General features: G+C 44.1%; 1 protein-coding gene across 4 annotated transcripts; it reads left to right on the forward strand.

Moving 5' to 3' along the window:
- CNTROB (centrobin, centriole duplication and spindle assembly protein) lies at window positions 1-26,437 on the forward strand. 4 transcript variants are annotated; one of them, XM_070563305.1, is made up of 19 exons: window positions 1-1,266; window positions 2,061-2,149; window positions 2,387-2,468; window positions 2,947-3,103; window positions 4,045-4,161; window positions 4,381-4,497; window positions 4,792-4,890; window positions 5,840-6,076; window positions 6,397-6,543; window positions 14,967-15,100; window positions 15,670-15,795; window positions 16,022-16,184; window positions 17,110-17,368; window positions 18,639-18,775; window positions 19,086-19,149; window positions 19,326-19,496; window positions 19,651-19,783; window positions 20,294-20,366; window positions 20,624-21,165. In XM_070563305.1, the coding sequence occupies exons 2-19, from the start codon at window positions 2,062-2,064 to the stop codon at window positions 20,747-20,749; spliced, it is 2,430 nt and encodes an 809-aa protein (XP_070419406.1). In that variant the 5' UTR covers window positions 1-1,266; window position 2,061; the 3' UTR covers window positions 20,750-21,165. The 4 variants fall into 4 exon arrangements, with proteins under 4 accessions (XP_070419406.1, XP_070419403.1, XP_070419404.1 ...); XM_070563302.1 differs by having other exon boundaries at window positions 2,061-2,145; XM_070563303.1 differs by lacking the exon at window positions 19,651-19,783 and having other exon boundaries at window positions 2,061-2,145.
- Window positions 26,438-26,659: the final 222 nt, after the last annotated feature.

Consider the following 26,659-nt stretch of genomic DNA (forward strand, 5'->3'; position numbering starts at 1 on the left):
GCCAAAGCGCGCACGCGCGTCAGGCTCCCAGGTTCCAGAGGCTGTATGAGCCGCAGCGACTGAGAGCTCCTGGGCTGATGACGTCATCGGGGCGAGCGAGGCGGGGCTGACGCCGGTGGGCGGGAGGTTACCAACGGTTTTGAGTGTAGAGAAGGGCGCGAGAGCCGGGGTCTTGGTCTTCTGGGACAGGGTCTCAGAGGAGGGAGGCAATACCTTGTCCCCACCTTGGCAGATTGGGGCACTGAGGACTGCAAATGTGGAGAGTAGTCGGAACGGGTGGTCGGGGTAGAGGATCTCAGGCTGGGCTTGGGGGCGGCGAGCTTTTTAGGAACGTCTGAGTGCGTGACTGAGTGTTCATGAGGTTTCTTTGGGGGTGGTAGGAAGGGACGAATTCTAGGGAGCTTTGCTATGGCGTTCTTCCAGGAGGGGTCGGGGGGGATATACCAGAGAGTTGACCCTAGATAGGAGAGGAGAGTCGGCGGAGGGGTGTGGGGAGGTGGGGAACGTGAGCTTCCTGCCTCTCTGAGACTGGAGCGAGTAGAGGGGCACATAAAGCAGCTGGATGGAGATTAGGCCCCTGTTGGATTTGGGTCCGTTTCAGTTAGCACGTTCTGAATGTGAGAATTTAAGAGCTCAGCTGACCAGTGACAGCCTGTGCTAGAAGGTGATCTGCAGCTTTCAGCACTCCAGAGGAGCTGCAGTGGTGCTGTTGCTGGGCAGTTGGTCTTCTGTCCCCAGCCCCTCCTTGCCGCACCCTCTTTCCCACCGTTCCCAGGAGCTGTGGAAAGAAATGCTTTTGCCCTCTCCCATGGCCTCTGGAACCAGTGGAAACCTTTTCTCTAACCAGAAGGCCTCCATACCGTTATTCACCAAGGATCCTTGGCTTGGAGTCTTCCTCCCTCCTCTGAAATCTTCCTTCCCTGTGTACTTTTCCTCCTGGGCTCTCCTAAAACAGAACCAGGAATTCCCAGCTCTGCTGTTTCCAGTTGTCTCTTCAGTGTACTCATGGCAACATCACCTACCAACCCTGGTTCACCTCTGGGGGCTGAGGATCTCCTGAGTGATTCATCAGAAGCCCCTGGGCTGAACCAGGTGTCCTCTGAAGTGACCTCCCAGCTCTATACTTCTTTGCACCTTAGTCGTCAGGCAGAGGCCACAGCCCGAGCCCAGCTGTATTTACCCTCCACCTCTCCACCTCTAGATGGCTTGGCCCAAGAGCTGAGTCACAGCTTGTCACTTGGCTTGGAGAACAACTTGAAGAAAAAGGTGAGGAAAGTGTGTGTTGGGGACCTCTAGGATCTTGGGATTGGGGGTGGCAAAAAGAAATGGCTTTACTGAGATTGGAACTCCTACTGTTGGGTTTTAAATTCCTTTTAGCTACAGAGTCAGTCATGCTTGTTCCTGGGAACAAATGTTTATGAGGGAGAGAGTGACCCAGGACACCATAATTTGGAAAATTGTGAAACTTAGCGTTTTTTGGTCAGAGACAGCTGCACTGTGGGATGAGGTGCTGTGCTTTGACTGGGACTTGGGCACTGTGAGGATGAGGTTTCCTCATCCCAGGAGGGAACTAGGGACTTAAGGATAGCAAGAGTATGCTAAGGTCCTTTCAGCTCAAAACTATTTTGATTGTCTGGTTCAAAATTTGGCATGTAAATCATTAAAACATGGTTTAGTTACACATGTTGCAGAGAAGATAACTGTTAGTTTTGGATATAAAAGGTGTCATAACCAATTTGCAAACTGGTTAGGTTTTGCAGAGTTTGAAAAACTGATAGCCATGGGCTACAGTCTTTAGATGGGTATTTGCTGCCTAGTTGGCAAGAAGCCTCACCACTCTTGTCTTAGCCTGCCCAATTAATTCATTTACATTACCTATATGGCTTGTGTAGACATTCGAGTTTCTGACCCTTATTGGGTCAGTTTTGTTTTTCTTGCTTTACCAGGTGCTGGAGTAAAAATTCTTGGATTTTAGGAGGTGCTGGATGCCATCTGCCCTGACAGTAGGTAGAATATAGATTATACAGGTTGCATCTGATTTCTCTGTTGCTTTTTTCTAGGATGGTTCCAAGCATATCTTTGAGATGGAAAGTGTTAGGGGTCAGCTCCAGAGCATGCTCCAAACCTCACGTGATACAGCCTATCGTGAGTAAACCTCTTACCTGTAAAGGAGAATCTGTATTTAAGGGGTGGGAGGGAGCAGAGGTTGGGGGAAACTAGTCTCTGAGGCAAGAGATTTCAGGAGGAAAGGCTCCACTTCTTTGGGAGAGGGTTCGGAGGAGTGAGTGAGGTAGAAAGGAAAGCCCTCTTCTCTCTTCTCCTACAAGTGGTGCCTGTTCCTATCCTTACCTGACCCTGGCTGTGGGGTCCCTCTGGCTGCCTGCAGGGGATCCCCTCACTACAGGTGCTGGCTCAGAGAGGCGGGAAGAGGACTCCTTTGACAGTGACAGCACAGCCACCTTGCTTAAGTGAGTTCTCCTTTGGTTCTCCTAGCTTGCTTGCTTTCTTGGAAAGCCAAGTGTTATATTCCTTGATACTTCCTTTACTGCTTTTGTAGTTCTTAAGGACCTAAGATGATTCTCACTTAGCTTTTAGCTTTCATCCTTTCTCTCCTATCTTCTACCTCTTTACTCCTTCAGGAGCATAAGCATCGGCTGCCTGGTACCTGGCTTTTTCCCAACCTCGAGTCCTTCTACCCCCAGAAGAAGTAGCTTGTTTCTGCTGAGACTTTTGCTACAGGGAGTGTGGCTTAGAGCAAGGAGCACTACAGAGTGAATCACAGAACCTCTGTGCTGTCTGTGGCTCTGTCCCTGCCTAGCGTTATGACTTTGGGCAAGTCCCTTGCCATTTCTGAGTTTCAGTTTCCTCATTGGTAAAATATCACAGTTGGACTAGTGAATCTCGGAACCTTTCCCAACTCTAACATTCTTTACTTAATTCACTCAGCACCCGGCCCCTGCAAGACTTGTCTCTGTCTAGCTCAGCCCAAGCCCTGGAGGAGTTGTTTCCTCGCTACGCCAGCCTTCGGCCGGGGCCCCCACTCAATCCTCCGGATTTTCAGGGCCTGAGAGATGCACTGGATTCAGAGCATACTCGTCGCAAGGTGAGATACAAAGGCTTCCCTTTGAAAGCAGCAAAGATTAGAAATGGGGCTGAGTGCTGAAAAGGGCTGAGGGTTAAGGGTCTGCTCTCTGGATTTTGCTCAAATGGCTCTTCAGGGAAGCCTTCTTTGACCATCCTATGTGAGATGGCACACTTCTCCTCCAGGTATTCCTTCAGATCACCTTATTGTTTCCTGCGTGTTTACACAGTCTGATATATCTTGTTTGTTTCTCCCCTCTAAAATCTGGGATCTGTGAGGGTCATACCATGTCTTGTTCAGCACTGTCTCCCTAAGGTGTGGAATATACCTAGCACGTAGAAACACTCCGTAAACGTTTGGTGAATGAACAGTGAACTTTGCTGGCTTCTGCAAGGGCTTTATAGCTATTGGTGATATAATGAGCTTTATCTCTGCAAGCCTCAGCCTGTCTGAAGGGGGCAGAGAGAGAGACAGGCAGAGGAAAAGTCAAGATCATTTGTTGTATTGTCATTTTTGGAATGCTCTCTTTCTCTATTTTAAAATGAAGAAAAGGCTTCCCCTTTATCCTATGCTTGATCTATTCCCTTTATCCTATCCCCTTTATGCTATGTTTAATTGTTGTGTCCAGTGAGCTTCTTAAGGCAGGAGTAACTTCCTGCTCTTTGCAGTGTGGGCTGCTGCACCCTGCCAAAAGGCTCATGGAAATTTTTCTTAGGAGTTCCAGGAAAGGTAAGAGCCTGGAAACTAAGCTCCTATTTCCTGATAAAGTAGAGGAAGGTGTTGTATGTCTCAGGCCTCAAGATTCCTCTTCCAGTATTCTTGATTTTCCCTCCCCAAAACTATTCTGTTCTTGGGACCCTGGGTCCATCTCTCCAGCCCATTTCCCCTAGAGGAGCTGGAAAGTTTGGTGCTTTGGTCAGATTAAACATGGCAATACCCAGACTCTTCACCCTTCTTCCCAGCATTGTGAGCGCCATATTCAGAGCCTGCAGACCCGAGTGCTAGAGCTACAGCAACAGTTAGCTGTGGCTGTGACTGCCGACCGCAAGAAAGATATCATGATCGAACAACTGGACAAGGTACCAGGGTAGCAGAATGTGGGTGGGTCTCTTCGTGGAGGGCACTAAGCCTATAGTAAATGGGGGTGGCCAACCAGTGTTCCTTTGTTCACATTAGGAGCTGGGGTACGGGGTGGGTTTACTGACTACTGGGAGAAGGTGGCTATTGACCCTGCCCCTGTGGACAGAAAGAGGACAAAAAAGTTAGTTTGAAATTCCATCTGCCTTTCGTCTCCTGAGACCCTGGCCCGGGTGGTGGAGGGCTGGAACCGGCATGAAGCTGAGCGGACAGAGGTACTTCGGGGACTCCAGGAGGAGCGCCAGGCAGCTGAACTCACTAGAAGTAAACAGCAAGAGGTGGGCAACCAGGATCAACCCTCTGAACTTAGGGTTCCCAACAGATTGACCTCAGTCTTGCGCTAGCTATCCTGATAGTCCTCCTCCCCTATTTCCTTTCCCTTCACCGTTCCTGCTGTCACACTTGCATTGTTGATGTATTCCCAGCTTTTCTCACACCGTGTAGTCTTCTTTTTGGCCCCTAAGTCATTTAGTTAAATCTTACATTTAAAGTTTTTGTTGTTAATACTTTTTGAAGTATAACATACAAGGATTCCCCTCAGTTCCTCTGCCCTGTTCCCCTCTCCCTGAAAGACAGTAACCCGCCTGGAACAAAGCCTTTCTGAGGCCGTGGAGGCCCTGAATCGTGAACAGGAAGGTGCCAGACTGCAGCAACGCGAAAGAGAGACACTGGTGAGACTACTGGGCTGAGTTAATTCCAATAGAGGCTGTTAATTACTTCTAGAGAGCTATGGGTGGATTGTGGGAGTTCATATTTTGACTTGCACCAGGGCAGTGTTTCCCGGAGTTTGTTCCTTAGAACACTAGTTCTGCTAAATACTCTACAACAAAGGGGCTCTGCCACCAAGTAAGTTTGTGAGAGTCTGAAAATTGTATCCTCATTAGAATCACCTCAGGAATTATTTAAAAATATAGATTGCTGGGACCCATCCCCAGAGATTTTGATTCAGTAGAGATATGGTGAAGTTGGGGAACCTAAGTATTTTCAGAAATTTCCTAGGTGATTTTGCTCAGCCACATTTGGGAACTATGGTCCAGGGCATAGCTAAAAAAGGTATGGCACGAGACTCACTCAAGTTTCTTATTACTGAAATGATAAGATGATTACCCATATGAATTAGTAGCCAGGTTTGGAACTTGTTGCATGCATGACGCATGCTTGTAGTCTCAACAGGCTACATCCAACAGTGCTGATGATGGTTGCTGCTTGGCTAGGTGACTGTAGGCTGGATTTTCTAGCCTTTGTGGAATGTCTTTTGATGATGATGGTGATAGCTATTGTATACTGAGTACTTACTATGTGCCAGACACTGTGCTAAATGCTTTACATACACTTTTTACTTTAGTCCTCACAAGTTAGACCCTAATATTATTTCCGTTTTACAGATAAGGGTGTATGCCTAAGAACGCTTGGTTAAATGACAGAGCTGAGATTTGAACCCAAATCTACCTAATTCTGAAACAGAAGCTCTTACCTACTATATTGTAATCCTGTGGGCTTGTCAACTATTGTCTGTTTAATAGGCGTAATTCTCAGTGGGCATATTACATGGGGGTGAGGGGCAGATTGCTGGTCTCTTGAGGGCATGCTAAGGATCTTGGTTTTCTCCTGGGGCTATAGGAAGAGGAAAGGCAAGCTCTAACCCTGAGCTTGGAGCTAGAACAGCAGCGGTGCCGGGCCCTGCAGGAAGAACGAGATGAGGCTCGGGCTGGGCAACTCAGTGAGCATCGCCAGTTGGAGACACTTCAGGTTGCCCTAGAAGAAGAACGGCAGACCCGGGCCCAGCAAGAGCACCAGCTTAAGGAACGCTACCAGGCACTGCAGGAGGAGGGCCAGGCTCAGTTGGAAAGGGAGAAGGTAAAAGCGGCAATCAGGGAATGAATGGGGAAGAGATGAAGGGCAAAATAATTGAATGAGATGGGATGTCGGAATATGGGGCATAGGGGACTGAGATGGAGAGAGCAGAACTATGTGTGAGAGACAGGACTGAGAGTATAGGGCCAGCAGGAAGGGCTGGGGGCATCAAATACATGGAAGGCCAAAGAGTAGCTTTAAACAGAGATGAGGAAATAGATCAAATGTGGAGAGAGGGGAAGCTTGGGTTTTAGGGTATGGGAGAATGAATTGGGGAATTCAGGAAATGAGGTATGTACTTAAGTCTGATTTCCCTTTCTCAGGGGAACACCCAGAGGGAGGCCCAGGCAGCCCGGGAGGCCCAGCAGCAGTTGGCATTGGTGCAGTCGGAGGTGCGGCGGTTGGAAGGAGAGCTGGATACGGCTCGGAGAGAGAGAGATGCCCTGCAGCTGGAAATGAGCTTGGTGCAGGTCAGGAGGCAGAGGGTTCTGGAAGATTTTTCCTGGTTAGGAGAAGTAGGTCTAAGGCAGAGTGATGTTTCAGGAGCCCCAGCAAACACTCCCATTTCTAACTAGAATTTTTACCTTTATAGGCCTCTGTTTTTATGTCTAAAGTGTGTGTTAAGAGCAAGTTAATGAGTTCCTGAGAGCAAGTCAATCTAAGAGACTTTTTTCCTTATTAATAGTTGACTTAAGGAGATATCCAGTTTCTGGATAGTGAGTCAGTGTTTGAGAAAACACACGCCTTTTATTTTTCACCTAGCCCATTGACTTGAAGGACTGACCACGTGGAAGCTAAGTTATTACGGAAGGCCAAGGGTAAAGATGTTAGTAAACAAGTCAGTAGCACTTTGCAGGCTGCTGGAACACAGGTGATTATTCTCTCATTTCAATTCAGGAGGCGTGTTAAACAGCCCCTCTATGTAAGCTCTGCGCTAGGAGTTGAGAATAGTCCTGGCCAACAAGGATTTCACCAGCTAGATGGGAGTTTGTCTAGTACACACATTTTGAAGTATTATGATAAACAGGATAATTGAGGGTAAGAACTACTCTTTACTCAGATGTCATCTTTACTCAGTGTCCCAACCACACTGAGTAAAATCTGCAACCCTCTGATAATCCCCGTTCCCCTTCTCTGTTTAATTTTTCTGCTAATATCCTACACAGGGTAACTTTAAAAATCTTGTTTAATTTCTCTAAGGTCCATGAGGGCACAGATTTTTGTCTGTTTGTTGTTGAATCCCAGAATGGTGCCTGGCTTATAGTGTTGTTCAGGTCCTCTATTTTTTAGAGCAGTTTTAAGTTTATAACAAAATTGAGCAGAGGGTATAGAGATTTCCCATATACCCCCTACTCCTACATATACATAGCTTCCCCCCTTATCAATATCCTCCACTAGTCTATTTGTTACAATTGACAAAACCTACATTTGTACATCATTATCACCCAGAGTCTATAGTTTACATTCGAGTTCACTCTTGGTGTTGTACATTGTATGGGTTTGGACACATTTTTAATGACATGTATCCACCTTTATAGTATCATACTTAGTTTCACTGCCCTAAAATTCCTCTGTGCACTACCTATTCATCCCATCCTCCCTTTAACCACAGGTTAAATCTGCCTTTTCCAGAATGTCATATAGTTGGAATCATGCAGTATGTAGCCTTTTCATATTGGCTTCTTTCACTTAGTAACATACGTTTAAGTTTCCTCCATGACTTTTCATGGCTTGATAGCTCATTTCTTTTTAGCGCTAAGTAATATTCCATCATCTGGATGTACCACAGTATTTATGTGTTCTGTCCACTGAAGGACATCTTAGAAAACTTCTAAGTTTTGACAGTTATGACTAAAGCTGCTATAAACATCCGTGTACAGGTTTTTGTGTGGATGTAAGTTTTCAGCTCCTCTTGGTAAATACCAAGGAGTGTGATTGCTGGATCATCTGGTAAGAGTATGTGTAGTTTTGTAAGAAACCACCACAGTGTCTTCCAAAGTGGCTGTACCATTTTGCATTCCCACAAGCAATGAAGGAGAGTTCCTCTTGCTCCATATCCTCTCTAATATCTGATGTGGTCAGTGTTCTGGATTTTGGCCATTCTAATAGGTGCGTAGTGGTATCTAGTGAATTTTCCATGTCACTAATTGTACTTTTTAGCTCTAGAATTCCTATTTGGTTCCTTTTTATGATTTCTGTCTCTTTAGTGACATTCCCTGTCCATACATTGTTTTGATTTCATCTAGTTTGTTCATGATTTTCTTTTGGCTCATTGAGCCATATGTAAGACTTCTGATTTAATCTCTTTGACTAGTAATCCCAATGTCTTGGCTTCCAGAGGAAGAGTTCCTATCAAATTCTCTTTTTCCTTTGAATGAGTCTTATTTTCTTATTTCTTTGTATGTTTGTAATTTTTTTGTTGAGAACTGGACGTTTAGAGTATTACAGTGTGGTACCTCTGGAAATCATATTCTCTTCCTCCTTAGGGATTTCTTTTGGTGACTACAGCCATCTGTTTGTATAGTGACTCTAAACTATTTTTGCAAAGTCTGTCCTTTTTGTTGTGTGTAGTAACTGACATTTCTATCCTATCTCCATGATTAACCTGTGATCTGACAGAGCTTTTCTTAAATGTCTGGATCTCGCCCAAAAAAAGTATATATATATATATCTCTTTAAATCTTCTGATAGATGTTGCCAAGGAAGCTGCTATTGCCTAAGGGGCCCAAAACCAAAGGCAGTTGTCAGCTGTGGTTCCTCAGGGAACTGCTACACTGACCAAAACACACAATCCAATGTTTTTGGAGGACAAGGTACTTACTGCCCACCTTTGCTTCAGCCAGCCATTCTAGCATCACAGGCTGCCATTGCCATTGCTCAGGGGCGGGGGATGGTAGCTGCTTCACGCTTCAGGCTCTCTTATCAAAGTTCAGCAGCCTCTCCTTTCATCATGCACTCTCTTGGTTGCTGATCAGGTTCCAGTGTTCCCAAATAGTTGATTTTGATATTTTTTCCCCAGCTTAATGGTTATTTTGGCAGAAGAACCAACCCCTGGAGTTTCTTATCCTGCCATTTTCTGTAACATCACTCTATGTTTTCTTAATTCTATTTTTTTAAGTACGAAAGTTTCATAAAACATTATTAATATTGTTTTTATAAAGTCAATATTCACTTAGAAGTATCCACATAATTTACTGCTTTCTTTGCTCTTCTTCCCTTCTTTGAACTCAGATCTTCCATCTGGGATCTTTTTCTTGGCAGCAAAATCTCTTTTGTTTGTTTATTTATTTTCATTTGAAAATTTCATTTTTTTATTTCACATTCATTTTTGAAGGAGCTCCTGGGTGTAGAATTCTACGTTGGTAGCTATTTTAACGTATTAAAAATATTATGCTGGCTTCCGTTGTTGCTGCTGAGAAGTCAGCTGTCAGGTGACCACTCTTGCTTTAAAAATTTTCTCTGTATTGTTTCTTTGTGTTTTTTTAATCCCTGGAGCATGGGCAGGCATATGGGCTGTCCCTAGCAGAGCTGATGTCCCTGGCTTCACAAAAGTGCCTGTTTCGTGCTGGTGGTTACAAGAGAAGGAGAGGTGAGAAGGGCTCTAGGGCCAGACAAAGCAAGCCTTTGCAACGGAACATGGCATTGACCACCAGTAGTGGTGTTAATCTGAATAACTTAATCTGCCAGTGCTAGAAACATGACGATCTGCTCCCTCTCTTCTTATACTATGAAATGGTTTGTAAGGTTGGAATGAATATGTGTTTCTTGAATATTTGATATTTCACTACTGGTTTTGCTTCTTTAATGTTTATGGAAATATTTAGACTTTCCATTTCTTCTTGAATTATTTTTGGTGCACTCACTCTTTCTCTCTTTATATGTGTAAATAGCATATTCTCTCCTAATCTCATTTGTCTCATCCTCTCTTTTTAAAACCATCTTACTTGTAGTTTAATTGAATATATTTTCAGAGAATTAGCTTTTAACTATGTTGATTTCTTTTCTATTTTATTAATGTCTGTACTTTATTTCATTCTTTATATTTTCTTTGGTTTTATTCTGTTGTTCCTTTTAAAATCTTAAGATGGATGCTTGCTTATTAATTTTCAGCCTTCTTTTCTGAATTTCTCCATAAGTATCATGTTAAGTGCATCCTACAACTTATCCTATGTGGTATTTTCCTTATTGCTTGGTTCTGAATAATATTCAGTTTTTTATTTGATTACTTTTTGATCTCCTGGGTTATTTCCAAACATACAGGATTTTTCTAATTACATTTTATTATTGATTTATAGCTTAACTGTTTGTGATTAGATAGCATGGTTTTTTAAAAAATTACTTATTTATGTATATTCCACCTAGGCTTTGTTTTGAAATATTTCAATCTTAGAGAAATATTGCATAAATAGTATAATGAATACACTTAGATTCACCAGTTGACATTTTGCTACATTTGTCTGCACCTCCCTCCCTCTCACTCTTCTCTCCATCTCCCCTCACTTCCTCTCTCTCTCCCTTCCCCCACCCCTCATCATGTGAGAGTTTCTTGTGGACATCGTGAGAGAATATGCTATTTTTATTACTTAAATTCCTTGAATTTTTTTTTTTTGAGAAAGATTTGCCCTGAGCTAACATCTACTGCCTATCCTCCTCTCTTTGCTGAGGAAGATTGACCCTGAGCTAACATTTGTACCCATCTTCCCCTATTTTATACATGGGACGCCTGCCACACCATGGCTTGATAAGCAGTGCATAGGTCTGCACCTGGGATCCAAACTGGCAAACCCCAGGCTGCTGAAGCCGACCGTGCAAACTTAACCGCTGCACCACCAAGCTGGCCCCACTTGAAATTTTTTGAGACTTGTTTTATGTCTTAATATGTGGTCGCTTTCTCTAAATGTTTCATGTAGTGCTTGAAAATATGTATTTTATAGTTGTTGGGTGCAATTTTGTATATGTGTCTAATTTGTTAATTGTGCTGTTTAAATAATTATATCCTTACTGATGTTTTTTCTGTTAAAATCTCACTGAGGGTGGATTTGTCTGTTTCTCCTGTAGTCTGTCAATTTTTGTTTTATACCTTTTGAGGCTATGTTATTAGATGCATATAAATTTTGAAATTGCTATATCTTTCCTAGTAAATTGAATGTTTTGTCCTTTTGAGTTGACTCTCTTTATCTCTTATAAGGCTTTTTGCCTTAGGGTATATTTTTGCCTGATGTTAAAAGAGCTGTACCAGCCTTTCATTTTGTCAAATAGAATTTGCCTGACAAATATTTTTCTAACCATTTTACTTTCAACTTTTATATATTTATTTGCTTTTTAGCTGGAGCATTAAATTCATTTACATTTCATTTATTTATTCATAGTTGGATCTCCATCTTAACTTTAAAATATCTTATTTTGTCTTGTCTATTCAGTGTTTATTTTCCTTTCCTTTCTTGCCATCTTTTAGATTCTTTCTTTTCTTTTATTTTTTTCTTCATCTAGTTTTAAAGTCATAAATTCAATTTCTGTTTGTTTGGTTTTGGGTTACTTTAGAATTATAACATGCATACTTAAATTATCAAAGTTAACTTATCAGACGTAAATATCAAAGACAAAGAAAGGAGCCATCAATTCTACACAGATGGATCAGGTAGACTTCCCAAAGAACTTTAAAAAAAAGTTTTTTTGTTTTTTAGAGATTGGCACCCGAGCTAACAACTGTTGGCAATCTTTTTTTTTTTTCTGCTTTTTCTCCCCAAAGCCCCCCAGTACATAGTTGTGTATTCTGGTTGTGAGTGCCTCTGGTTGTCCTATGTAGGACGCCGCCTCAGCATGGCCCGATGAGTGGTGCCACATCCGAGCTCCCCAGAATTTGAACCGGTGAAACCCTGGGCCGCCGAAGCAGAGTGCATGAACTTAACAACTCGGCCATGGGGCCGGCCCTGCAATCAATACTTTTTATTTCTGTATTATCTGAACTTATATTAGAGAGAACTTTTATATCTTAAAAATATTTTTAGGGGCCAGCCCAGTGGTGCAGCAGTTAAGTGCACACATTCTCCTTCGGTGGCCCAGGGTTCACCGGTTTGGATCCTGGGTACGGACATGGCACCGTGTGGCAAGCCATGCTGTGGTAGGCGTCCCACATATAAAGTAGAGGAAGATGGGCACAGATGTTCGCTCAGGGCCAGTCTTCCTCAGCAAAAAGAGGAGGATTGGCGGCAGATGTTAGCTCAGGGCTAATCTTCCTCAGAGGGGCAAAATATATATATAGGTTGCCTTATCTAATCACACCACTTTATGTGTGTCCTGTCAGAACCTTTTCATATATGAGTTTATGGGTTGGTGCTTAAAAAAGGAACACGCTGTGCATTCACTGCAACTTGTTTTGCCTCATAGTATATCAGAGACATCTTTCCATGTCAATACATATAGATGTGCATCATTATTTTTTAGGATTATATAATACTGCAATGAATGGATGAATCATAGTTTACTTAAGCATTTTCCTTTTGATGAGAAATTTACACCGATACCAATTTTTCACTATTAAAAATAGTGCTGCAGTGAACATCACTGTACATAAGTTTTTGGCATCCTTCTGTAGGATAAATTCCTTAAAGTGGAATTGCTTGCTCAAAGGGAGTATGTATTAAAATTTTTCATTAAAAGAATTTAGGTAATGAGATATCTAGAGTGGTCAAAATCATGGAAACAGAAAGTAGAACAGTCCTGGTCAGGGGCTGAGGGGAGGGGGAAATGGGGAGTTGTTGAATGGGTATATAGAGTTTCAGTTTTGCAAGATGAAGACATTCTAGAGATCTCCACAACAATGTGAATATAGTTAATACTATTCAACTACACTTAAAAATGGTTAAGAGGGTAAATTTTATATTATGTGCTTTTTTACCACAGTTTTAAAAATTAAAAAAAAGAATTTATGTAACTGCAAGGAGTTTAGGATGGGAGAGAGAAGGTAGATTGGTGGTGGGAGATCATAAAGGGCCTTGTAAGCCATTTTAAGCAGCAAAAACTTTAGACAATGGGGGCATTAGAAGGGTTTCAAACAGGCCAGCCCCATGGCCGGGTGGTTAAGTTCATGCGCTCCACTTCGGCGGCCCAGGGTTTCACTGGTTCAAATCCTGGGCGTGGACATGGCAACACTCGTCAGGCCATGCTGAGGTGGCATCCCACAAAGCACAGCCAGAGGCACTCACAACTAGAATATGCAACTATGTGCTGGAGGGCTTTGGGGAGAAAAAGGGGAAAAGAAGAAGAAGAAGAAGAAGATTGGCAACAGCCGTTATCTCAGGTGCCAATCTTGAAAAAAAAAAGAAGGGTTTCAAACGAGGGAATAAATTGAACATATTTGTATTTTAGACTATTTACTCAGACATGAAGTGGCGGATCTTTTGGGGCCAAAATGACAGAGGGTGGAGGGCAGAATAGAAGCAGGGAGATCAACTGGACTTGAAGTAATGTTGAATGAAAGTAGAAGTGAGTGCAGGGGTAAATTAGGGAGATGTTAAAGAATTAGGATGGAATGACCAGTTGGAAGGGGTAAAGAAGTAGGAGTCAAGGATAACTCCAGGTTTTAAGTAGCTTGGGTGTTTTGGTGGAGAGTGGTGTCATTAGCTAAGGCAAGAAATAAAATAGGAACAGAAGGGTTGAGGGTAGAAAAACAAATGTGCTCCATTTTGGATGTGTTCTATTTCAGATGTATCCAAACTGAGCTATTCAGTAGGTTACTGGGTCTATGGGCTTAAAGCCTGGAAGAAGTCTAGGCTAAAGAGGGAGATCTGGAAAGTATTTGAAGGTATAAACAGTAGCCAAAAACATGGTCTAAATGCCAAGCGTTTATTATACACATTTAAAAGCATCAGCAACCAGAATGTTAGTAAATGGTCAAAAAGAGGCCTGAGGACAGCTCAAGGAAATGTTCAGCCTTTCCGGGCATTTGGAGGAAGAACAATCAGCTGGGACTGAGGAGCAGTCACGAGGAATGAGAATGCGGGGCTGGTGGTATCATGGGAGCCAAGGGGGAAATGGTTTTAGAAGGAAGGATTGACATAGTGGCGGATGTTACAGTGAGATCACGTAAGATAAAGGCTGGGAAATCACCACGATTGGATTTAGACATTAAGTTCTTTGATGTGAAGTACTATAAATGGAAATCAGATTTCAGTGAGTTGAAGAAGGAATATGAGATAAGAAAGTGGGGACTGTGATACAGACTGATTCTGCTTTAGGAGGGAGGGACACTGACATTTAGTGAATGCCTGCTGGGTTTCAGATGCTGCAGTAGGAATACTACGTGTATTATCTCAGGCACATATAACAGATTTGATTGTTTTACCTAACATTTCTTTTGGTTAAAAAATATATATTTCACAGGGCTGGCCCCATGTCGTAGTGGTTAAGTCCAGTGCACTCTGCTTCGGCGGCCCGGGTTCACAGGTTTGGATCCTGGATGTGGACCTTCACCGCTGTCAAGCCATGCTGTGACAGTGAGCCACATACAAAATAGAGGAAGATTGTCACAGATGTTAGCTCGGGGCTAATATTCCTTAAGCAGAAAAAAAAAAAAGAGGAAGATTGGCAACAGATGTTAGCTCAGAGCAAATCTTCCTCACCAAAAAAAAAAAATATATATATATATATATATATTTCTTTTATCTAAAGTTATTTTCACTTTTGTGTACATATAAGATGTGAGTACTTCATGGTTTAATAAGGAAAGGGAACGTCTTTCACTGCTTGTGACAAAATTCTTGTTTTTTATCCCTTAGGCTCACGAGGGGGAGTGTTGATACATGGATTTTTTTTTGTCTACATTATATCCTCCATCCTCTTCTAAGCCCAAACAGAATTTAGCTGACTTTACCCCACTTTCCTTCACTCCCAGGCCCGCTATGAAAGCCAGCGACTCCAGATAGAATCTGAGCTGGCTGTGCAGCTGGAGCAGCAGGTGACAGAGCGTCTGGCACAGGCTCAGGAGAGCAGCCTGCGGCAAGCTGCCTCTCTGAGGGAACATCACAGGTACAGGGGACTTACTGGATGCTGCCTCTCCCCAGCCAGGCAGGCAGTGTTAGTGGCCTGCCCGGGTCTGTCTCTCTGCGGGAGAGCTGCCTGCAGGTACACATGAAGAGCCGGGAGTGCTTGGGAATTTTCGTCCCCTAGGAAGTAGCCATTAACCAATAACTGAGGGGTGCAGGAGTATAAATTTTCCAGCTCCCTTGCCGCTGATGGGGATAATGCTGAGCTGTGCCCTATACCATCTCCAGAGCCACCCTATGGGATTGAGCCTCCTTCCCATCCCTGTCTCACATTTCCTCACCCCACTCACCTACTAGTTTTTTCTGGAAATGCTTCTTAAATGAATTACTTCCCCGTAAATCCTCATCTCAATCTCTGCTTCTGGGGAACCCATCCTAAGACATCAGCTTTGTCCTTGCTGCTTTCCTGAACCCACCTGTGCCATGGCCAGGCTGGCGGCTGTCTGTCTCACTCACACATACACACATCCTGTGATGTCTCATTTGATTTTGTCTCATTTGACTCCTTCTGTCTCGAGATTCAGTCCTCTTTTCTCACCTGTGTCCTCTTAGGAAGCAGCTTCAGGATCTAAATGAACAGCACCAGCAGGAATTGTCCACTCAGTTGGCTCAGTTCAAGGTGGAAATGGCAGAACGAGAGGAAAGGCAGCAGCAGGTGGCTCAGGACTATGAGCTCAGGTATCGGTCCCTGGAGCATCCCTTTTAGGCCACAGCCCCTTTCCTGTGCTTAGAGCCCAAACTGGAAACGGTGAGGAGTTGCTCGCTCCATAGATCTGTCCTCTTTTACATTGGCCCTAGCTCCTTTCAGAATTTCAGATGTCTGACAAGCCATTCTATCTCTTCTTATTCTCCAAGTCTCTGCTCCCTCAAAGGCCCCACATAAGCTCTCCTGTCTCTTCTTCAGACTGGCCCGGGAGCAGGCGCGAGGGCGGGAGCTGCAGAACCGGAGCCAGCAGCTGGAGGAACAGCGGCTGGAGCTGGTCGAGCGACTCCAAGCCATGCTGCAAGCCCACTGGGAGGAGGCAAACCAGCTGCTCAGCACCACCACCCCACCTCCTAACCCCCCAGTAGGTGTTGCCCCTTGAGCTAAGCTGCTCTGAGTGGTTGTGTTTAGGTCCCTTCTTTGGAAATCTAGCTCCCTCCCAAGGGAAGTCCTAAGTTCAGGTCCTAGGACCTGTGTTAGGAACAAAAAAATCTGTGGACTTTCCCAAAGAATAACTGTCTCATCGAAAGCAGTCTTTTTCTCCACGGCCATAGTTCACCCAGACGGGCCCCACTGCGTTGCGCCTGACTTCTCCCAGCCCAAGAGCTGGTAGGGAATACACCATGGTGCAAATTTTCTCAAATGGCAACTGAATTAATTATGATGGTAAGTGCCAAAAATTGTTGCCAAGTCCTGCCCTAGAGTAGAGTTGGGAGTCTCACCAGCCCTTTTTATGTTGGTGTCTCCTACTTCCTTCTTTTAATTATGAAATCTTCATTATTAGCTAAACTATATCTTGGAATAAATACTATGCACATGGTAAAAAAAAAAATCCAAACTCTTCGAAAAGGTAGACAGTGAAAAGTAATCTCCATCCTCTCCCTGCTCCTTGCTCTCCCGGCTCCTCTTCCCAGAAGCAGCCACTGTTACTGGTGTCTTGAGTGTCCCTCCCCTCCACCCCAAACGGTAGCCTTCTGTACGCTGTTGGATAACTTTTTGTTTAACCAAGTGCTTATTGGTGGACATTAAAGTTCTTTCCTATATTTTACTTCTATAAACAGTGCTGCAATAAATATTAATATATGTCTTTGTGCAAGTGTCTCTATAAAATTTCTAGAAATGGAATTGTAAGATCAAAAACAAGCATTTTAAAATTTAATAGATATTATCAAATCTCCTTTTAAGGAAGCTGTACTAATTTGTAATCTTATTAAAGTGTCTGTGCCATATCTTGTCTTTTTAAATGCACTGAGCTTTGATCCTTCTTTCTGCTTCTCTCTTATGCCCAGGTTCCTACCGCCAGCCCCTCCAGCCCTGGGCCTCGGGAACCAGAGAAGGGGGAGAGGAGGATCTGGACTGTGCCTCCCGTGGCTGTGGCCCTGAAGCCTGTGTTGCAGCAGAGCCGGGAAGCAAGGGACACGCTGCCTGGAGTGCCGCCTGATCTCTGCAGCTCCTCCCCAGATCTTAGCCTCCTGCTGGGCCCCGCTTTCCAAAGCCAACATTCCTTCCAGCCCCTAGAGCCAAAGCCAGATCTCACTTCCTCCTCAGGTAACTGGGGACAGAAATCACTGGGGTTCCCATGTACTAAGTTGCTCCCTCTTACCTAGCTTCCTTTCTATCTGGGACTTGAGTGTGTATTTAGTTTCTTAGGTTCCTTAGTGACCATAAGCTGCAAGGAGCAGAAATCTGCTCAAGTTGGTTCAAATAAAGGCAGTGAGATCTCATGGAAATGTCTTGCAGTTGGACTTAATGAGACCTGGAGTTGGGATCCAGGGGTGCTCTCAGGAACTGAGGCAGCTGTTCCTCCTGTGTTTGGGCCTGCCTGGGCTCTTGACTCTGCCTCTCCCCGAATATCTGCTGCTTTCTCTTGATTGACCAGCACTCTCTGTGACTCAGGTTCTTGCTCTCATAACTTTGGCTTGTACATGAGTTTGACCAGCCATGACGCTGACTCCAGCCAGACTCTAGACAACCTTACAGAGACAATGCTATCTCTGTTTCTTAGGTCCAGTTTAAAGAGAGGTTATCTGATTGGTTGGCAACCATCCCTTGGATTGGCTGACCTTGAGTGTGGTGGCCACGCTTGGTTTAGTCAGCTGTGACTTGGGTGGATGGGGTGCTCTGCGTGGTGCAAACGTGACAATCCAGTTTGAATTAAGAATGAAGGGTAAATGGGGCTGGCCCCCTGGCCAAGTGGTTAAGTTCGCACACTCTGCTTCAGCCATCCAGGGTTTCGCCAGTTCAGGTCCTGGGCAGGGACCTAACACTGCTCATCAAGCCATGCTCAGGCGGCGTCCCACATAGCACAGCTAGAAGGACCTACAAGTAGAATATACAACTATGTACTGGAGGGCTTTGGGGAGAAGAAATTTAGAAAAAAGGAGATTGGCAACCGATGTTAGCTCAGGTGCCAATCTTTAAAAAAAGAATGAGGGGTGAATTATGTCACAATTTTAAATTTAAAAAAAGAATGAGGGCATGTTCTGGTTAAGGGTCTAGAATGTGTCTATTAATCCTAAACCATTCTGGATATTGGTTTCTGTCTTTAAGGAGTTTGTGGTGGTACTTATTTATTTAGAGTCTGAGAACCACAGCTTTCCCCTTCTGTCTACAATTCTGTCTTAGAATTCAGCTGTGCCATCTCTCAGTCGCCTTCAACCCTTCCCTCTCCAGCTGTTTTAAACTTTCATTATCTTCTAGCTATGATGTCCCTCTTATATTCAATAGGCCCCTTTCTTCTGGGCATGTGGCAAGTTGATTTGTGAAGGAACCTCCTCCCCCGACAGCACACAACGCACACCCCTGTTTCACTTTACAGCTGGGGCCTTCCATCCCGATCACAGGGCGGAACGGCCATTCCCTGAGGAAGATCCTGGATCTGATGGGGATGGCTTCCTAAAGCAAGGGCTGCCACCCGTTTCTCAGCTGGAGGGCCTCAAGCATCTTTTGCACCAAGTAAGAGAGGACCAACCCATCCCACCTTATTGTCTTCTTCCCTTCCTCATTTTCTCTTCCTGCTCGAGGAGTCCAGGACTCTGGCTTCATCCCCCTTCTAAGACTCATGCTTTGTCCCAGCATCTTCCTCTCCCAGTCTGTCTCATTCCTATCTCATAAGTCCCTTCTGGAACTTAGGTAACCAACCCTAACTCTTACTTCCCCAGCTTCTGCTTCCCTCAGATATCTAGGTCCCCTTCTTTAACAGTCCCCAGGGAACCTGACCGTCTTGTAGTGTCTTGCTACCTTGAACCTTGCTGTCTCCCCCCAGCTGCTAGAGACAGTACCCCAGAACAATGAAAACCCGTCTGTTGACCTGTTGCCCCCTAAGTCTGGTGAGTGCCAACTCTGAAGAAGCTTGGGGCTGGGCCTGGAAAAGGTGGGAGTTGGTTATCTGGGATGGATTTTTAGGAGTTGGCAAAGGTGATAGAGCCTAATGAAGGCTAGGTGGTAGGACTTCCTTGGCTCTTTGCCCCATTTCCTGATTCTTGGATCTCGTTCCTTTTGCTAGGTCCTCTGACTGTACCGTCTTGGGAGGAAGCCCCTCAAGTGCCACGCCTGCCACCCCCTGTCCATAAAACTAAAGTGCCCTTAGCCATGGCATCTAGTCTTTTCCGGGTCCATGAGCTTCCCTCAACTCATTCACAGGGCAGTGGTCCCAGTGGTGGTTCGTCAGAGAGAGGTAAGCAGGTCATGGTTTACTGGAAGATAAGGAGGGAAAGTTTTGGGTGTGGAGCCAGTACGTGGAACTGAAGGCCCTTCTGGATTCCCCGGGAGATGGGCTGAGGGCTGAGGAGAGGGACCCTAGGCTGACGACCATCACTGGTATATCTCAGGTGGAGATGGGCTCGCATCCTCAAGGCAGCTGATGGAGGTGTCTCAGCTGTTACGACTATACCAAGCTCGGGGCTGGGGGGCACTGCCCCCTGAGGACCTGCTGCTCTACCTGAAGAGGCTGGAGCCCGGCAGGTACCAGCCTGGGAGGGAATGAAGGAAGGGTTAAGTGGATGGAATCTGGATTGTGGGCAGGGAAATAGATCAGGCAGGGGAGAGAGGGGTGTGCGTGTTGTCCACTGAGTCGCATCTTTTGTCCTTTTCTGGGGAGGAGTGTGAGGGCGAGATGTAGATCAACAAGTCTCCTTCTCTTCCTCCATCTCTCACTGCTCCCCACCTTTCTTCTGTCTTTTCCTTTCTACTTTCTGGTTTTTTCCTTTGCTTCTAAAAGAAATCCCGTCTTCATGTCTTTTTACCTTAGTTTTTTCCTCTTTACCATGCGGTTCAGAACTCAGAATCCTAGGATTGTGACTGCCTAGTATAACTCACTTTTTGATTCCTCTAGTGTCTCCTCCTATTTGAGCCCCAGGTCTATCTTGTTTGTTCTTATTCTTAAGAGACAGAATTGAGGGGGGAGTACTTCCACCCACTGTTGGGAAGTGAGGCAAACAGTGCCCCATCCTCATCCCTCAATTTGTATGGCAGGACTGACAGCCAAGGGGATAATGTCCCCAGAAGGAACACAGACTCCCGCTTGGGTGAGATCCCCCGGAAAGAGGTGAGGGAAAGGAGGCCAGGGATGATGAGGGTGGAAGGGCTCTCACTGACTCTTTCCTCCATCCCTGCACACTCCCTGGCTGGCTCCATTCTCTCCTGCCTGACCCGTCCGATTCCTGTTCCCATTTTCTGTGGCATGGTCGTTCCCCTTTGCCGAATGATTCTGGCCCTCTCCGTGCACGACGCCTTTCCTCAGTAGGGTAGGGGATTGAGAGTATATGACACTGACTTTCTCTTCTCTTGTCCCACAACTCTCAGATTCCCTCCCAGGCTCTCCCTCGCCGCCTTGCTACAGCCCCTAAGACTGAAAGACCTCCAGCACGCAAGAAAAGTGGGCACCCTGCCCCTAGTAGCATGAGGAGTCGAGGGGGAATCTGGAGATAAGCAACTTACCCTTTCTCCTCTTCTTGGTTCTCGTCTTATTAGTATTTTAATAAATGCTCAATAGTCTATATTAGAGTATCTGACTCAAATGGAAGTTTGCTAGGAAACTACTTTGTAAAGAAAACTCATTTTTTTCTGTTTGTGTATGTTTTTTATATATGTTTCTATTTTATATTTTGTATAAAAAGACATAAATACTCTGAAAGAAGACTCTGGCTAGGTTTGAGAGGTTCTAGTGAGCTAAGGTGCAGTGTTCATGAGTAAAACCTACAGAGTGGTTAGTTCTGGTTGGTTGTGGAATTATGGATGATTTCGTATTTTCTTCCTCATATGTTTCTATATTTCCCAAATTTTCTAAAACAACCATGAATAATCAGAAAACAAACTTTTAATAAAAGAGTAAGCTGTGATATAAAGAGCTGGAGTAAAAATTTGGTTATTGGGAAGACCGTTTTCTCTTTTAAGAGCAAATAATTCTTTTTTTTTAAAGGAAGATCAGCCCTGAGCTAACTACTGCCAATCCTCCTCTTTTTGCTGAGGAAGCCTGGCCCTGAGCTAACATCCGTGCCCATCTTCCTTTACTTTATATGTGGGACGCCTACCACAACATGGCGTGCCAAGCGGTGCCATGTCTGCACCTGGGATCTGAACCAGCGAACCCGGGGCAGCCGAGAAGCAGAACATGCACACTTAACCTCTGCACCACCGGCCGGCCCCTAAGAGCAAATAATTCTTTCAGGTTGCATTAGTAGGATTCCCAATGACAGATTCTGCTCCAGCCAGCAGACACATCTTGGCTGTAATCTCCACTCTTATGGCTTTAAACCATGTATGAAAGACTAGATGGGGCTGGCCCCAGGGCGGGGTGGTTAAGTTTGCATGCTCCACTTCGGTGGCCCATGGTTTTGCTGGTTCGGATCCTGGGCACAGACATGGCACCACTCATCAGGCCACGCTGAGGCGGCATCCCATATAGCACAGGCACTCACAACTAGGATATACAACTATGCACTGAGGGGATTTGGGGAGAAAAAGCAGGGAAAAAAAAAAGAAGATTGGCAACAATTGTTAGCTCAGGTGCCAATCTTTATAAAAAGAAAAAGACTAGAGTGCTGGCAAGGAAAAACAGCCATGACTATAAAAACTTCCATCTTAATACTTACCAAAATGAGCAAAGAAAAACAATATTCGAGAAAAAAGTGACATCTACATGAAACTAAGAAAGGCCCCAACTTCATAGTACAAACGCTGAAAAACAGTACAATTTAGATTGAATAGAAGGACAATGCTCTAAGACCCACACACAGCTCTCCAGCTCTGGAGCACAGTGCAGGGTTGTTCTGAAGGGCCTGGTCCTAGGTGGGTGTTTGAGGGGGACGGAGTTTACTAGATTCTTTGAGGAGGGCTAGGCCCTTCTATTTGCCCCTGAATTATTTGATTAGCTCCAGAATAGACGCAATAGGATATAGACTCACACAGTGTTTCATATTAATAAATGTTTAGGTCTTATTTCCTTCCACCTAAAAGTAACTTTCTAGCCCCCAGGGGAGGGAAAAAGGAATAAAAGCAAACACCCATGACCAGGAGGCATGCGTGTTCTCCCGTCCCAACTCTGGCCAGGACAGCTGGTCATCAGTCTCACTCAGGACTGCTGTCTCTGGCCAGGAAACAGAAGGCAGACTCGTGCAGAAGTCACCAGGCTCAGGGGGCTTTGCAAGCCCTGTCTCTTTACCCACCATGGAAATGTTTGCCTTTCTATCTTTTACCTCAAGTGAATAAAATTGATTTGACCAAACTCTATGATTTATGTCACACTGTCGTCATTGATAGCAGATCATTTTATGCTATTTTTAAAAGCTAGTAAAATGAACACCCAGTCTTATCTTGTTATCTCTTGGGTTCCAACCTGCCACCATCAGTCAACATGCCCTACATTTTTCTTGACATGAAGGACATTCTGGAGAATATTTCCCAACTCTCTAGAATAAAATCAGAAAAGGGCACAGTGCTGACTTAACCATTTTGTGAGCTAATTATAGTAAGACAACTTTGGTTTTTAAAAAAATATATTGTACTCATGTTAAAAATCTGTTTCTTCACTGAAGACCACCAGGGAGGCTGGGAAGGAGGAGGAAAGCCACAATCAAGCAGCCCCCCACTTTTTCCCTCATAATCATCTTGGGAATATTGTGAGGGGGGAAAAAAATGAAAGGTTTTGGGAGCTCTATGAAAGCCCACATGCAGAGGAGGCGGGTGCAACCGTTAAGCTCAGATTTTGCTTGGTGGGATTTTGTCTCCTGAGAACTCCCACAGCCACTTGGGGTTAGGGGTGGGGGAGGTTCTGCTGATGGAATATATGAGAGTGAAGGCTAAGTGCTATAACAGAGAAACCCAGTGGGACAGTGGCTTTGGGGCAAAGTTTATTTCCCTGGTAATAGTCCAGAGCAGTAGGCTCATCCCGCTCCACATGGTCACCTACAGTCTCAGGTTCCTTCCATCTTGTTACTCTGCTCCCCCTTAGATCAGTGTCGTTATTTGTGTGGTTGAAGCAAGATCATTGTCATGTGGGACTCCTAGCTGGCAAGAAAGGGCAAGAGCCATGTATCTTAAGCGAGTATCTTAAGACCCATACTTTGAAATGCCACACATCGATTTTGCTTGTGTTTCATTGGCAAGACCTTGATCACATGGCCACATCTGACTGCAAGAGAGACTCAGAAATGTAGCCTAGCTGGCTGCCATGTATGCAGCTGCAACTCTTACTACACAAGAACTAAGGACGAAGGAGAGAATGGATTTTGGTGGACAACTAGCAGTCTGCTTACAGAGAGTGGGACCTCCATTAGAGAAATTGAAAACTAATAAATTGCTGAGACAACCCATGCCAGTAATCAGTATTGACTAACTGTGCAGATAATGAAAAAACTCACTAGACATGTAAATTAGTCCAAGTGTATCAAGTGACGCTGAGGACATGGAGCAATAGAAACTACTTATGCTCTGCTGGTGGGAGACCAGGTCAGGGTGAGAAGACCGCTTTGGGAAACGTTTTGACATTATCTAGTAAGTGTGATGATGCCCACACTCTGACACAGTGACTCCATTCCCAAAGATGTGCCCTAGAAAAATTACTGCTCTTACGTGCACCAGGAGGCAAGTACAGGAATGTCATAGCAAAACCCTGAAAACAATCAAATGTCCATCAACAGTAGTAGATTCATGTAGTGAAATACCACACAGCAGTACAAATGAATGAGCCAAAGTTACGTGCATCAATGTGGATGAATTTCACAGACATAATGTTGAGTGGAAAAAACAGGTTGCAGAAGAAAATATACAGTATACTATTTATGTAAAGTTTGGAAACAAGCACAGGGCGGTCCAGTCCAGTGTGGGGTGCTGGAACCTGAGCAGGGTGAGGATGGGCCCTCACAGGGGGTGGCCTGGCTGTGTTAGAGGTGAGGAGTGAGTCCATTTAGCAGGATGGACAGGGTGAGACAGGGCCTCTGTGTGAGGGAGGAAGAGGTGGGAGATTGTTACATATCGGAGATTGATCAAACATGTAAATTTATTATGAGAAATGGGAGCTAGGTTTCTCACTATTGGAGAAAGGATTTACAAATTTGGAAAGGGAGAAAACTAGAATGAATTCTGTGATGTTGGATTAGAATTGAATGTATCAGTGTAGACTACTGGCCTTATACATATATGCAGGTCAAGATATAGAATTACATATAGGTGTAAATTGGGGTATTATGTACATTCACAGAATCCTACAACACCCCTGTATTAGTTTCCTAGGACTGCTCTAACAAATTACCACAAACTGGGTGGCATTACACAGCAGAAATTTATTCTCGCAGTTCTGGAGGCTAGAAGTCTGAAATCGAGGTGTTGGCAGGACCGTGCTCTCTGAAGGCTCTAGGGGAGGATACTTCTTTGCCTCCTCCTAGCTTCCACTGGTGGCTATCAGTGATCCTTGACATTCCTTGGTTTATAGATACATCACTCCAACCTCTGCCTCCATTGTCACATAGGGTGATCTCTCTGCCCCCCTGTGTCTTCATTGGATTTGGGCCCACCCTAATCCAGTATGACCTCATCTTAACTGATTACATCTGCAAAGACCCTATTTCTAAATAAGGTCATATTCAGAGGTACTGGGGGTTAGGATTTCAACATATTTTCTGGGGGGACACAGTTCAAGCCATAATAACCCCGTTACCAATGAACACACCTGGCATCCAGCTCTTGTCTTCTAAATACCATTCTCTATTAAAAAGGAACCAGGGCTCCTTGGAGAAATGGCTGATTCCAGGTCTGGATCAGGGAAAGTACAAAGTAAACCCAAAAAATCTTGAGGTAAAAAGTAAGGATGTGCTGAGAGACAGTGAGGACATGGCAAAGGAATGCAGAAGCTGGCTTGAGGCCTCTACTGGCCCTACAATTTGAGTCTCAAAATAAATAATGATAGTAAGGGATTATAACCCATTGAATAAAACAAGAAATCATGAGTCCATATGAATATAAATAAACTAATAAATTGAAAGCTTGATGAGGTACAAGATATTTACATAATGTGAAAGTATCTCCCACAAAATACTGATTACAATAGGGAAACATTTAACTTTACAGTGGTGAATTCTGGCTGAACCACCTTATCAAGTGATCAAAGTGGACATCATCAGTAATGGGTCAAATCTAAATCCTGTGCCACCTGAAAGGATGCAAGGAGAATACAGCGTCTGCGAGATTCCTGCCAAAGATCCATGGCCTGCGTTCAACCATGAAGAGACGTCAGACAAACTCAAACTGAGGAAGATACGCTTCAAAATTATTGGCCTGTAATTTTCAAAATTGTCAAAATCTTGAAAGTCAAAAGACAGGAAATATTCCAGACCAAAGTTGACTACCAAGACGTGAAAACTAAATGCATGTGATTCTGAACTGAACCGTTTGCTATAGACAGCTTTATTGGAACAACTGGTGAAACTTGAAAAGAATTTGAGTATTGGATGGTAGCGATGGATCATAGTGAATTTCCTGACTTTGATGTTTGTATTGTGGTTATGTACAAGAATCTCCTTGTTTGCAGGAAACAACACAATAAAACATTTGGACGCAATGAGGCTTCCTGTTGGCAACTTGCTCTCAAATTGTTCAGGGGAAAAAAAGTTATTTGTACAGTACTTGCAACTTTTCTGTAAAGCTTGAAATTATTTTTTTAAAACCTGTGTTTATACCCAACAAAATAAATTTTTTAAATGCCATTTATATAGCATCAAATACCTAGGGAGAACTATAATAAAAGATAAGCAAAACTTCTAAAAAGGAAAACACTGAGGCAAAAATAAACCTTATACTATTTAGAAATACCTATGTGATGTGGTAAAGCTAAAAAGAAAAGCAAGGAAGACAAGATACGCCAAATTCAGACAGAGGTAACTCCTGGGATGGAGGAGGAGGCGATGGGATGGGGAGGAGACCCCAGAGCTTCCGGATGTAGGCGATATTCCATTTCCTCAACTGGCTGGTGGTCACAAAGGTGCTTGTTATTGTGCTTTATAGTTTATACACATATATTTCATATATTTTTTCTTGTATGTCAAATATTTCATAGTAAGGAAGAAAAATACACATTATTATTGCATTTCTATTAGAAAAATAAACTGTGTATATATAACTATATGTAGATGTATGTGTGTATATATGTGTTTATAAAATGCATAGAGAAAGGACCAGAAAGATACCCACTAACAAAAACAAAATGCCTTAGACAAATTTATGTTGAGCACACGTCGAAGTTTATTGAGTTGCTGACAAGGGAAAACAGTAAGGAAAAAAGTATGCAGCTCAGCGGAAATTTGTACCTTGAAATGACAGGAAAGGCTCCGATAGAGCCTAGAGAAA

The sequence above is a fragment of the Equus przewalskii genome, chromosome 10 (assembly GCF_037783145.1).
Source record: "Equus przewalskii isolate Varuska chromosome 10, EquPr2, whole genome shotgun sequence".
NCBI classification, from domain to species: domain Eukaryota; kingdom Metazoa; phylum Chordata; class Mammalia; order Perissodactyla; family Equidae; genus Equus; species Equus przewalskii.

Excerpts from the sequence above, each read along its gene's own strand:
- CNTROB (XM_070563302.1), top strand. The coding sequence starts at position 1,006 with ATGGCAACATCACCTACCAACCCTGGTTCACCTCTGGGGGCTGAGGAT. Across the intron at positions 2,469-2,946 it reads AGCACAGCCACCTTGCTTAA|CACCCGGCCCCTGCAAGACT; the intron begins GTGAGTTCTCCT and ends TAATTCACTCAG. Across the intron at positions 19,784-20,293 it reads AAGAGGCTGGAGCCCGGCAG|GACTGACAGCCAAGGGGATA; the intron begins GTACCAGCCTGG and ends TTTGTATGGCAG.